Raw genomic sequence first — 13,962 nt, 5'->3', positions numbered from 1 at the left:
TGTTAATTTTAATGCTATTTGGAGGCTAAGAACTCGATATTTATTTTTAAGGAATTCATTGTGACCCACCCTCTAAGCCATAGTTTCCAAACCTTTTTTGTCCCAACGCCTCCTTCTTCAGAAATTTTTTCTCCCATCGCCCCCAACGCAATCTAACCCATACGGTCCTATGGAACATTCCATCGTCCCCAAGGGGGCGTTAACGCCCACATTGGGAATCACTGCTCTAAGCCATATATGCTCACCCCATGTCCCGCGGAACTAAATGTGGTCCTCTGGGTTATCTGATGTTGCCTGTCACCTCAAACATAATTTTGTTAAAATGAACTAAGCGGCTCATTTACAGTTCGCTTAAGTGACCCGTGGCACATTTTCAGATCGCTCAAGTAGGTCCGTGGCACATTTTCAGATCGCTCAAGTAGGTCCGTGGCACATTCACAGATCACTCAAGTGATACGCGACGCAGTTCCAGAACACTTAAGCGGTCCGTGGCACATTTATAGATCCCTTGAGGGACATGTGGTACAGTTTCAGAGCACTTAAGCGGTCCGGACACATTTCCAGATCACTTGAAGGAGCCGCGGAACATTTAGAAATCATTGAAGGGGATCTGTAGAGAACTTATCAATAGGAAGAATGTCAGTTCATGTGGCCATAAATCAGCGAAAGGTTTTTCTCGTTTTTTCGGTACCCCGAGTAAGATGTAATTAAGAGTATTTCATATTTTTTATAAAGGGTGGTTGATGACATAAGCATCATTCAACCCTCCCCCCCCCCCATCAATGCCAGTGTTATACTGCACTTGAATGACCCCTTCCGTGCCGTGCCATCTATCGACAAAAATCTGAATTAATCTTTTTTTCTATGCCAAAGGAAATGACCCCTTCGTGAGAATAATCTTTTCGCAAACCGCACTGTATGTATATCTTGCTGAAAATAGCCATTCGCGTCTACGTGCTATAACGTGCCAAACCAGCACCTCCTAACGATAGAACATAGTGTCCCAAATTTTTTGTTCCATCAACCCCTTCTTCAGAAATTTTGGTTTCCTCTCATCACCCCCAACTCCAGCGGACCCATAGGATCCTATGTTGTACTCGTAGCTTCTATCGTCCCCTCAATGATAGTGCTCAGTTTAGGAAACACTGAGATAGAGGGCTTCCGCGGGGGTTGCCAAGTTCATCTGTAACGTAATTAAGACTATACCTAGCAAGTTTTCCACATTTTGAACCACAGCATCCTATTTAGTTTCTTCTTATTTTGCCGTAGAATCTTCCTGGTTGGCTCACAAATACCGCATGGTGACGGGATGTGGGGGTATAGAAATCGCCAATTCTACAAGCCCCCTGGGGGGGGGGGGAGACGGTTGTTCTGGTGGTGGTGATATTGTGCAGGAATTCGTGGCAAAGCAGTGGTTTTAAAACTTTTAAGTTGTCTCGAAAACCTTTATATTTTGCGGGCAAACATTATATAGGCCATTTATTCCATAGGCATACAGGGTGTGTTGTAAGAGCCAATGCGGCCTTCATCTCATCAACCGTTCGTCGTAGATGTAGGGTTTCAATTTAAAAAATGCTCAAAATAAGTTGAAACATTGGTTTTGAGAATAGAAATATAATGTAAAAAAAAAATCAGAATTTTTATACGATGCCCCTGTGCTCTAACTTCCAATTAAAAAGTTGTTGCCCTATCTCTTCTGAGCCAAAAAAAAAAAGTTCTCACGTTTTTAGCTGTAATATTCACTGAGGTATTTGTGTCGTACCTCTACGACGAACGGTTCATGAGATTAAGGCCGCATTAGAACTTACGGGACACCCTGTATAGGTGAGAATATGCATGATACCTGAAAAAAGCGACGTTCTTCTTGTTAACGCCGAATATGACGTCTTCCATCAAGAGCTGAAGACCAGCCGCGCTCTCTTCATCTACGGAGCTGCTGTCTTGCGGGGAAATGTCGATGAATGTCGGCGCGGCTGCATCCTGGAGATCAATACCTGCAAAGATAACAACGTCAATCTCATTCACAAACCGGATCCTTGAATATCATATACAGTATATATATATATATATATATAAATCGTCATAATCCAGGGACTGTTCACTTTATATCAAGCTGTCAATGTCAACAATCGTATCCAATTTATTGATATCAAAGTCTTTTCTGACATTTTGAAAGGACGTAATAACCGATTGACATTGTGCAAAAAAAGGGGAAAAAATGGCATTGGCACCATATCATATTTCAGACCTCAAATTCAGCGATCAATGACAATCACAGCCAATTCGCTGAAAAGTTGAACAAGAAAGTAAAACAAAATACCGTTACTGTTGGTAGTGAAAATGAATTGGCGATCATATGAATGCGATGTCTACTTCAGACAAGATACTAATATGCAGACCATGCGTTCCGTTTTTAAGGGACACGAGAATTCTCTCCTTTCCTGCGAAATATTGTTTGGCAGCTCTCTTTTTTTCGTAAATGTGTTTAGCTTGTCATTCTAAATTGCTTTTTTTTTAATATTATTGAGCCATAAATTCATAAATTCGGTTACCGCAATCGCTAAATGGCCTAGTGGTCATAGAGGTCCACTAGGCTATCGCAATGGTTATAAGCAGGTCTGTTATCGCAATGCAGATTGTGTGCGTGTACGTATATGGATAGAAGGTATACCAAGTGCCCAGCATCCAGCATACCAACAGCATGCTAGCTAGCATAGACATCGGAAAATGAGGACTAAAGCTTGGTTTTTGTAGGAGCAGGTTTTATACGGCGCGTGCAGCGTGAAAACGCTGATTGGTCAAAAAACCTGAATTTCAGGTTTTAGCCAACCTAAATCAAAAAACCAGCATTTCAGGTTTTTAGCCAATCACCGTTTTCACGCTGTACACGGCGTAGACATTCTACTCCTAGGAAAACCCTTCTTTAAAGCACCTCCCCTCTAATAATCCCCTCACGCCTAAGAATTCATGGACAAAAATGTAAATGTATGTCCCCCATGCGGATGATCTGAAGCCTATACAAATGGAACGTTCAGCGCAACTACGCCCAATGATGAAACGCTTTGAATAGAGATTCATCTCTCACATAATTATTATTTTAAGAGTGCCTATACTTTTGGCTTGGCAGCCCACAGGACTTACACCCAATTCATAAGAAAAGGATTGTTCAAAAGTTGGAGAGAATTTTTTTGATTGAAAAATGGAATAAATATAGAATTTCTTTAAATCTTGGAAAGCGTTGACGTGGCACTCCTGATACCATGGGTTGATGATCCCGCGGGTCGGCCGCCCCCTGGTGTACTTGAACAAATTGATGGTTTTTAGAAAACCACATCAGATAAACGCTGGCGGGTGTTAAAAAAATGGCGAATGATTTGTAAGGCAGTGAGTGTCCGCGCAGTGTATTTTGAAAGGCATAATTTTATTGTTGGTGCAGAATCTTAGGCCGGGATTACACTGTAAAAGTTTTATAAAAGTTCTTTGGTATTACTTGAAAGATTCAACCAAAAAAGATTATCGGTTGCATTTAATCGAATGTAGTCGACAAGCTCACTGGTTGTATTTTTTGTCAAATTTTATGAAAAAACTTTTTGAATACTTTTAAGGTAATACCGGGCTTATACCAACAGATAGCGCTGGAGGGTGGATGGCCGTCTTTTTAGACGAATAACTGAGGATACCTGGTTTACATGAGATGGCGATAGGTCTCATCTGACTGCTGGTTTTCGATTTCCTGAAGGGACCTTTTGAATCATAGCTCCAAGGCCGGGATTACACTATAAAAGTTCTATACAAATTCTTTTATAAAATTTGACAAATGGCGCCAATGAGCAAATCCGTTATATTCGAGCAACCGATAAGCTTATTGGTTGTATTTTTCAAGTTTTATAAGGAACTTTTATCAAACTTTTATAGTTTTATAGTGTAATTCCGACGTTAGCCAGTTCACAACTTTGTATGATTCACATAACATTAGAATTTCCTTGTGGAAATGATTTGGTGGGTTTGTGTGTATCTCTAGAAATACGTAGAAGTCATACACACCCCACATGAAATGAATAGAGGGATTCCGTACAACTAAAAATGCTTATATGACTTTTATATAAATGCACAGGAGGCATTTATACCCCTCATAAATGCGTAGACCCGCACACCCCATAGAATGAACAAGCATGATGCTTTTCTTAGATGTGCGTGCAGCAAAGGTGTTATTAAACCTTAATTCTTGGAAGTGGCGTGCAGACTAAGGAAATGCTTAAAAGACTGGCATACACCTGGAAATGCGCAGACGGCATATGGACCAGCTGGAAGGCGTAGAAGGTTTGAGTAACCCGATAAATGTGCAATGCACTGAGAATACATTTCTGATCTGATTTCATGTAGCCATCAACGACCCTTGTTTTCAATGGATTCAGGAAAGATCGAACCCGCGGGATATTTTCATTAGTGGCAAATACCCGAAAGATTCTTCGGTGGATAAGAAAAATCTTCAACCGCACGAAAAATCATTTCTCAGTCCTTCGTAGAAATTGTCGGCCAATTTACGACGTGACGGAGCTTTCGGTAGACATTTCATTGAACAAATGCATGTGAGACTAATATCACAATAATCTCGAAACATCCATGTGCCATCCTTCGATAAGGTTTCAAACTAACAATAGGACGGCTTCATAAACAAATTCTGCCTCCTGTCCCCACATAGCTGCTACCGGAGCCACTTATCGAACAAGAAGCGTTTCGCCCATTATTGCTTTTCAAAAGCCTCCAGTCCATTCCAGGATACCAAAATAGATACTCGGTAGCACAGCAAAGGATTTTTGTGCAGCAGCAGTACACAGAAGCATCTTTTATCTGTCTTTTCTCATTAGTATCCGCTCATAATATCCTTACAAGAAGAAATTCCCTTTTGGTAGATTTTCTGCCTGAAAGCACAAAATAATCTCAGCTTATCGTTTATAATGGATTTCTGTCCGCTCCTCCATTGATCATCCTGGATGGCAATCCTCTACCGAGGGGAGAAAACAGCACTCGAATATATTCCGTGGATCTCTTCGACTGTGAAATGCACTGTGTTGCAGATCTCTTCTCGGTCGATACCAATGCTGCTTCTCATAATTAGCTTTTCGACCAGGACAGAAATGAACATCTGTAATGAGATCTGTTTTCCCCTCTATGTTATATACCATTTCGGTTTGAAAGACCGGTCAAAGCTGATTTTTGAGTTGCCCTGGTAGAACATAAGAAAAATAGGGTCTACTACCGGTTGAAGAAGAGAACCGCACATTTCGAAATGTTTCCATTCTCTAACGAATAGGTGCATGTCGGAATGTGAGTGTATGTGTTGTTCGTTTCTGTAGAATGCTTGTCAACTGCTGCCACCTGTCTTCCGGATTCGGAAGCAGACAAATTGGTTGGTTGTTTTTGGAATTGTGCCGTGGGTATAATTATTTGAATGTTGTAGGCCTAATTGCTCTCTGTAGAGAGATTAAATGGGAGATCGTCTCGCATGGACTTACTCGAGCACGGTGTCAGGTGCTTAGGAGAAGGACATCCGTAATAATGAGAGATCTGGTTGTCTACGATGATTTCTTGAAGTAAATATGCAAATCGGTTGGTTGGTACTTCCAGTTCGGGAAGGAATCTCTCCATTGAGCTCACTCGTTCATTTTCACTCGGTCACTCTCTCGTTCAATAGCTGACTCTTCAACTCGCACATTATTTCTTTTGCTCAATTTCTCTCTCAGTAATTCACTGCCTAACTAATTTGGTCAGTCATTCGCTTCTCTACACATCCTTGCTCACTCTTTATCAGTCACTCGCTTCTTTACCTTCTTGCTCACTCTATTTCTCAGTTACTCGCTCTCTCAGTCAATCACTCGCATACTCCCTTGCTCACTCTATTCATTGTTCGCTTCATCGCTCAGTCACTCACTTTCTGAGTCATTCACTCACACTATTTGTTGCTGTATTGCCCAGTCTCATTCACTCTCTAACTTCATTCAGTCATTCATTCTATAACTCGCCTGTTCATTCTCTTGCTAAAACTCCCGCTCATTAATTGTAGTTCACTCTGTCAGTCACTCACTTACCCACTGTCTTGCTCACTCAGTTTCACTCAGCCTGTCAGTCATCTCTCTCCCTCAACAGTTACTTGTTTACTTTCTTGCTCACTCTCTCGCCCCAGTCACTTGCTCTCTCAGTCACTCACTCGCACACTCCTTTGCTCACTCTCTCACTTACTCTATTGCTCGCTTTATCGCTCAGTCACTCACTCTTTGAGTCGCTCGTTCATTCTATTGCTTAATCACTCTCAGTAGTTCACTAACTTACTCGGTGAGTCACTTGCTCTCTGTCACCCCCTCACACTATTTGTTTCTGTATTTCCCAGTCTCATTCACTCTCTAACTCATTCCCTCAGTCACTCACCCTCAGTCATCCCTCACTCATTCTATAACTTGCCTGTTCATTCTCTTGCTCAAACTCCCGCTCAGTAATTCGCTTGGTCATTCACCCACTTTCTTGCTCGTTCTCTACCTCAGTCTCACTCAGCCAGCTCTCTCCCTCAACAATTACTTATTTATCTTCTTGCTCACTCTCTCTCCTGGTCACTTGTTGTCTCAGTCACTCACTCACTCACTTATTCTCTTACTTACTCTCTCGGACACCCACTCCAGTATACACGCGAACACGAACTTTTCCCGGTTAATTTTCTTGTCGATTAACTCTTATTTCGATTAATTCTATGTCGATGAATTGCTTTGTCGGAGAATTTCACCTACGACGAATTTTCCCAATGGTAAATTATGTGTTGGTGAACTTCGAACGCGTGAGCATGGAAAAAAGGATCCCGGCCGCTGCGATGGTCTCAGTATAACATCGAAAAATTTAAAAGTCACCATCGAAATATATTCAATCACCCACGAAATATGCGTACTCAACATATAACTCCAATTACAAAATTTACATGACGAGGGAAAAACCCTCTGTGGAATGAATTAGAACGCGTTTCCTTACGTAGAAGAGAAGCTGGTCACGAATTTAAATAATTTCGAGTGATTAGCAAACACATCACCGGAATTAAGGCCGTTAATATTGCGGCTCATGAATATTAAGCTCGAGTCTCAACGACGGACCATCACGTCCCATCAAGACATTTTAATAATGGCTGGATCGTGACTATGAAGCTGAAATTGCGTTTCACCCGGCCACAAGAACACAGCCGGACCCTTTTTTCTTTACCAAGAGAGAAAAAACAATTATTTTAGTAAATTCCAGAGGAAAAATTTACATGAAAATTGATCATTTGTCGCATTTATTATGCGTTGTGTTTTAAGCATGGTATGGCCGTTATAGGAATTTTATTTATTCATGTCATATATTACTTGAATAAATTTATATTATTTCGAACTGGTTTGCGTCAGTATGTTCCAGTCGATGTTATGTAATGTGAATGGATCACATATTCAACATTTGGGAGACTGATAAAACGCATGTACATTAATGTATATTTATTAAAGCAATAATGACGTCTTAATGTAATAACCTCGGGAGCATCAAATTCCTGCTCGCGTGATGTTAATGGTGCTGCTCGAGGTGTAATGTAAGCTGTAATAGTAGTTGTAATCTTTTGTTCTGTTATTATAATTGTAATGCGATGTAAATTGTTGTATAAGGTGGATTGTTGACCTCGGGGGCCAATGGTGCTCCCTCCGTATATATATTTATACATGTTTTTCTTTTTTAAATTGAGAAAATAAATGTTCCTTCCAGGAAACCCCCGTATGGTATCCTGGGCAAGTAACTCATGCGTTGTGTATCCTTTTTGAGGTTTATTGCAAACAGAGATTTTTGTATTTATTATATGGTTTCATGTTAAAAATATATGTATAGGGTGATTATTAGGGCTAGGATTTTTATGCTCTAAAAACTACTAAAAAATGTTCTATAAAAAATGTATTTATACTCCCGAAAAACTAAATATGCCCTATAAAACGAAAAATATGTCCTAAATTTTTTTCCCATTCCTATCTCAAATAACATTAGTATATGATAATGAAAAGTGTTGATGCAGTCTAAACTATTTTGAACCATTACTTATTGTATGAACAAAAATTAGTCGTTTTAAATAATAACTAATCTCATCGAGCCACACAATTTCCATCAAATATTTCCCTTTTGAACAAGTTTTTGCCCACAAATTCAGAGTTAATTGTTGCTGCCATCTATAACCTAGACAAGTAGGCCTGCTGTATTTAGCTTTAGAAAAGTATTGCACAAAATTAAAAATAAAAAGGTTTATATAATTCTTTTTATTTCATAAAAACTTTCAAAATTTCCCCACAAACGCTAAAAACTCCCCATTTACCAATTTTAGCTAATTTTTCCCACGAGTTACCATCATAAGATGATTAATCTATGTATTTACAGTCACCAGTGTCGTTGAAGAGACAGTACTTTTATGCTCTAAAATTCCAATGTCATTGCTGATTGGTTGAAGAACCTGAATTTCAGGATTTTTTGCCAATCAGCTACGACGTACGATTTTCAGTGCATAAAAATCCTAGTCCTAAGAGCTCTCGCCAGAGGCGTGAACCGAAAAAAACCAGTCTGAAGCGGGATTGTATACCGGGGGGAAAGTTACTTTTTATCGAAAATTATGAAATATATGCAAAACTTTCATTATGAAATACATGAAATATATACGCTTTAAAATATGCTCTATCACGTAAAAATAGCGAAATATGCAGAAAAATAAAGAAATATGCAAAGACCTAGAAATCCGAGCGCTAGTGATTATAGTTGAAGTTCCTGTGCTCTGAGTAGTTTTTCTCTCAAAAACTAAAAACCGAAAATCCGAATACAGCCAAATTTTTAGGATATCTTAATAAAGCCATGGGAGAGAGATTTATGAAAAAATTGCAATTTCCGATCACCAGGTGAAAAAGTGACGCTTCTGTAATCGAATTTTTCTTTTTCCCCAGGGACCACACACGTATAGCGTATATACCAAGTTTCAATGGAATACGTCCACCAGAAAGGACACTACACGGGTCGGAGTAGTTAGTGTGAGTATACTGACGGGTGCTACATTGGTTTTTGTCAATCAGGACTGTTTGTCATTCGAAATTAGGGTAAAAAGTGACGCATTAAGTGCATTTTTAACACAAATAAATCAAAAAAAACCCTGGGCTGTAAGTAGATTCGTACGACCCTTTACGGAGACCCTGCGAATCAGGTTTGGTTTGAGGCCCCATAGCTGAAGAGCCCTGGCTATCATTGAATTTGAACGACCCATCTCGGAAGCTTCTTTGACCAAAGTTTGGGTCGCGACCCCCTTAGGCTAAAAACTCCCATAGGCTATATAGGTGCCACTTTTTCACCTGGTGGATGAAAATTGAACTATTTTTTCTTTTATTTCATAAATCTCTCTCTCATGGTATTAAGGTATGCTGAAAATTTGACTGTATTCGGATAAGCAGTTTTTGAGAAAAACTACTCAGAGTACGGGAACTACCCTGTATGTATATTTATGTGCAAACAATGTCTATTTTGTGTTATGGGTGTTAATTTTTGTGATGGTTTAATTAATAAAGTGAAACCAGTTGAGATTATGTAGTAAAATGTTGTTGGAGATTCACGATTAGAAGCCAAAAATCAACCAGTGTAAGTCAAATTTGATCTACACGATTGGTTGTACTTCGTTTTATCAACCATGTCCAACAGTGAGCTGTAGTACTGATCTTGAATTTATATAAGTTTAATGTATTTCATGTATTCAGTTGCTGTCATCAGTCTTCTGTGTGATGAAAACTTTTTTTTTTTTGCTTAATGAATTATGAATGTTGAATCGTTTGTCGTGGTTGATTCACTTGCATCACGACTGTATATACGTTAGTACCCACTTAATAAATCCGAAGCCCTCAACTTACAGCTGGTCCGTATCGATAACGAAACTGGTTTTTATGTACCAGTACTATACCTACTTTGGCTGCATTTGGCGATGAAAAAGGAGAAACTAGAGCCTCTTTAAGCCTTTTCGAATTAGTTGAACTCGGTTGAAATAAAATTTAATTTTTCTCACACACACACAACCACTAAATATTTTTCTTTACAACCAGAAACAATAGCAGATAGTTTTACATTTGGCGCAAGCCGACTAGAGGCGACCAGAGCGGAATATTCCACTGCCTCAGTTACAAAGAAAAATCACACCGATTTTTTTGAGCTAAATTCACCAATTCGCTACTTGATGATAAGTGGCAATGAAAAGTGGAGGATTGTTTTATTCTTGGTAATAAAGGCGAATAAAAGTTCTCGGAATATTCCATGTGTGTCCTGGCAAATGGGTAAAAATGGGTGAGCCTAAATGCTGTCTGCAAATCAGGTGCAACCGGGGCAGGGGTAACTTTGATGGAGCGAAGGCTATTTCGAAGGCTCACAATATGGAGATCCCCCATGTTGATTGTGGGGATATGAATTTATTTTCTTTCCGGAATTTACCTTAATGGAGGATCACGTTAAGAGAAGGTTCTAGATCGATTCCAAGCAAAATAATTGCAATATAATGTTAACAAATGCCATACAAAATAGTAACTTTCTGATATCTCAATACATAATAACATGGATTCATGATGACACGTGTCAGATTCCCACCCGTAATTAGATGTCACCGAGAGAGATATTGGCCATCGGATACTATCTTGAGTTTTTTTGCCCTTTACATCTACAGAAATAATTGAAGGTTTTTTGAAAGGAAACCATAACAAGCAAGAAATACGAGCATTGAATCTGATCCTATAATTAAAGGTAGAAACAAAACTGAAGAAAGTTGGGTCGAGCTCTTGGGAACAATAGGAAGAAAACTTCTTGGCGAGTTCCTTCATCTATACATTGATTTTGCGTCAATCAATGATTACTTGGCCAATATGAAATATCCTACAAAGAACACATCTTGTTTCCCCTAAATATACGTCTGTATTAGAATTTTCCAGCAGCGCTAATTGTCTTCCTTTTATTGTTATTATTTTTAATTACGAGGTTTGTTCAAAATGTATCTGCCCATGGTTTTTCGTGTGTGAACCAATGAAGACTGGGAGGCGTGGTTTGGTTGCAATCCTAATGCGCCGCATGCTTGCATATTTTTCTCTGCCTGTAGAAGCTGCAAGTCGCTGAGAGACCGTGCCCTAGTAGCGTGGTGGTAAGATGCTAGTCTACCACAATGAAGGTTGCTGTCACGGTCCTGGGTTCGAACCCGAGTGAGAATATAGATAAGATATTTTCCCTAACGAACTTGAGGTGAACCACCAATAAATAGCGCCTTCATTTCCAACCCATCTCAATTACGGCAGTAAATTGAAATATAGCGATATGGCCAGAGTTGGTGAAGCAGTAGTTGCTGGCAGAGTAAATTTATAGCATGACAAACAAAACTTTAAGGTTATTGTCCCCAGGGCTGGAGCCCTGTCAATCACTCTTTTGGGAGCCATGGGAAGAGGGGAAGGGTGGGGTGTTATACTTGTTGCAGTCAGAAATAAAGAAAATAGGATGCAAAAACAACACTTAATGCTGATTCTTTGGCAAAAGAAGAAAAAAAAAAAGCAACACTCCCGAAAGAAAAAAAAACTTCTGAGAGGTAAAGCTTAATGTGTGAAAGCTTTCAGAAATGTCTATAAATAACAAAAGACAAGGTTGTTGACCTCTCGACATGCTCCAGGAAAAACAATAAAATTCATCAGAAGATAGGAACAATTCATTCGAAGGGAATGAAGACCAATCGGTATTTGTTTCTTGTTTTGCCTGCTTTAGCGGTTCTGTTTTAGTCGGGGGAAAATTATTTTTTTTTTGTCAGTTTAGTGACGCTATCTGTTGTAAAAATAACGAAAAGTGATGTCACCAAGAGTGCACGCGCAGGCGTCTTCATTTCGCAGTTTTCGAATCTCATAACCCTATTTAATTAACCAGTGATTTTAATAACAGCATTTACTGTATTAAGGTAAAATGTAAAAATTCTAAAAATCTATCGATCATTTTTGTCAAAAGTTAAATAAATTATATATTAAATTTCTTAGCAAAAGATTAGACTATTTGATTTGATTCTGTTCTGTTCAGATTAGACTATTTAACTTATGAAGAAATATTCATGTGTTCAAGGGTAAGACATTGATCAAGACCATTGTTAAATAAAATTTTTTTGAGAGCATCGTTGAAGAGAGAAACGTTGAAAATGTATAGACAACATCGTCGAAGTGGTATTGTTAGAAAAACATTGTTTAGAGAGAGAGAATCGCTGCGAAAACATCGCTCAGAGTATTGTTACAAAAAATCGTTTTAACATTATATTGTTGAAGACATATCAATCTCTCCCTCCATCCATGTCAAAGCATCGATCGAGAAATATTTCTTTGAGCATTTTTTGGAAAAGCATTTTCAAGAGAATTTTTGTGGAAACAGTTTAAACACACAGCACGTATTTTCGAAGAAAATTCTTAAAAGAACTGTTGGAGAAAAACATTTTCCCATCTTTTGTGTTGACGAAGCGTTTTTGAAAACATTCTTATACTTCTGAATGAATTGTTGAGGAAACATTTTTATATAAACGAGTTTTTAAAGAAACTTTTATTAAAGAAGTTTTCAATATTAATTTCTTAACTTGAACAGTATTTTCGGAGAAACATATTAGAGAGCATCGTTGATAAAATAACTTTAAAAGCATTGCATAATTATAAAGATATTGCAGCATTTTGTTTTAAAGTCTTCGACAGAGAAACACGGCTCAAAAAACATTGTTGTGGAAGCAAAGTTCAAAGATAATTGCGGAAAAACATTTTCAAGATCATAGCTAAGGAAACATTTTTCAAGAGCATTGTCAGGGGGAAACAACGTTTTGAAGGCATTTTTCATGAAATATTATTTGGGAGCATATTTCAACAGCATTGTTGAGTAAACATCGATCTAAAGCAGCCATCTTCAACCTGTCGCTCGCGAGCACCATGGTGCTCTTCGAAGCACCAAGAGTACTCAGTACTCGTGCCCGTTTTCGTGATGACAAGCACTTGATCAACGCTTCAATTAAACACCCTGTAAATGGGCGCGGTAGCCCAGGTCGTTAAGATACTCGCCTAAAGTACCAAAGGATGTTTGGAGGTGTCGCGAGTTTGATATCCGGTTCATCATTATCAGAAAACTTTCCTGACACGGGGGTACAACAGAAACGGCGACATGACCGCAGAAAAAATTGCTACCGCAGGGAGTTCCCCATCAAGGGGTCAACGCATCAATCTCTCGATGAGTATAAAATAAGCCTGCCGTTCGGAATCGGCAATAAATTGTAAGTCCCGGTCTAAAAACTTAGCCTCGTGCGTGCAGAAAATGACAGTGGTGCGACAAAAATGATCAAATGAACACCCTGTAAAAATTTCATTCAAATAAATATTTACAAAGTGAAAAATTTCATGAAACATTTTCAAAAGAATTTTTCAGGAAGTAAAATTTAAAAAGTATGTTTGGAGAAATATATTAGAGATCGTTGGCGAAACAGGTTTTTTAAAAGTATTGTTGCAGAAACATCAATATAAAGACATAGTTGCAGGAGCATTATTTTAAAGTATTTAACAGAAAAACAATGCTCAACGAGCATAGTTGCGTAAGCAAAGTTCGAAGGTCCCAAATATTTTCAAGAGCATTGCCGGAAAAATATTTTCAAGAGCATCGCCCGAAAAATATTTTCAAGAGTATTGTTTGGGAAACATTTTCAAGAGCAATTGTTTGGGAAACATTTTCAAGAGCAATTGTTTGGGGAAACATTTTCAAGAGCGTTGTTGGGTAAATGACGTTTTGAAAACATTTTTGATGAAATACTGTTTAGAGAGTATTGCGAAGAAATATATTTCAGGAGCATTGTTGGGGAAACAACGTTTTTAAGGCATTTTCGATAAAATATTGTTTTCAGCAGCGTTGTTGAGG

The 13,962-nt window shown here is 38.6% G+C and overlaps 1 protein-coding gene across 2 annotated transcripts in view; it reads right to left on the bottom strand.

Annotated features, from left to right (window-relative positions):
• The window catches only part of LOC149088600 (NACHT domain- and WD repeat-containing protein 1-like), a 112,277-nt gene that overhangs the window by 25,521 nt on the left and 72,794 nt on the right, over positions 1 to 13,962 (bottom strand). For both annotated transcript variants that reach the window (XM_089248085.1, XM_089248086.1), the window contains exon 7: positions 1,844 to 1,994. In XM_089248085.1, the coding sequence (XP_089104211.1) occupies positions 1,844 to 1,994 (151 nt within the window). The remainder of the gene's footprint in view (positions 1 to 1,843; positions 1,995 to 13,962) is intronic.

The sequence above is a fragment of the Pholcus phalangioides genome, unplaced genomic scaffold, assembly GCF_987345545.1.
Source record: "Pholcus phalangioides strain wild (caught in Gottingen) unplaced genomic scaffold, Ppha-v1.0 ptg000003l_1, whole genome shotgun sequence".
NCBI lineage: Eukaryota > Metazoa > Arthropoda > Arachnida > Araneae > Pholcidae > Pholcus > Pholcus phalangioides.
The sequence above is the reverse complement of the archived record's forward strand: the minus strand, read 5'-3'. Positions and strand labels throughout refer to the sequence as shown.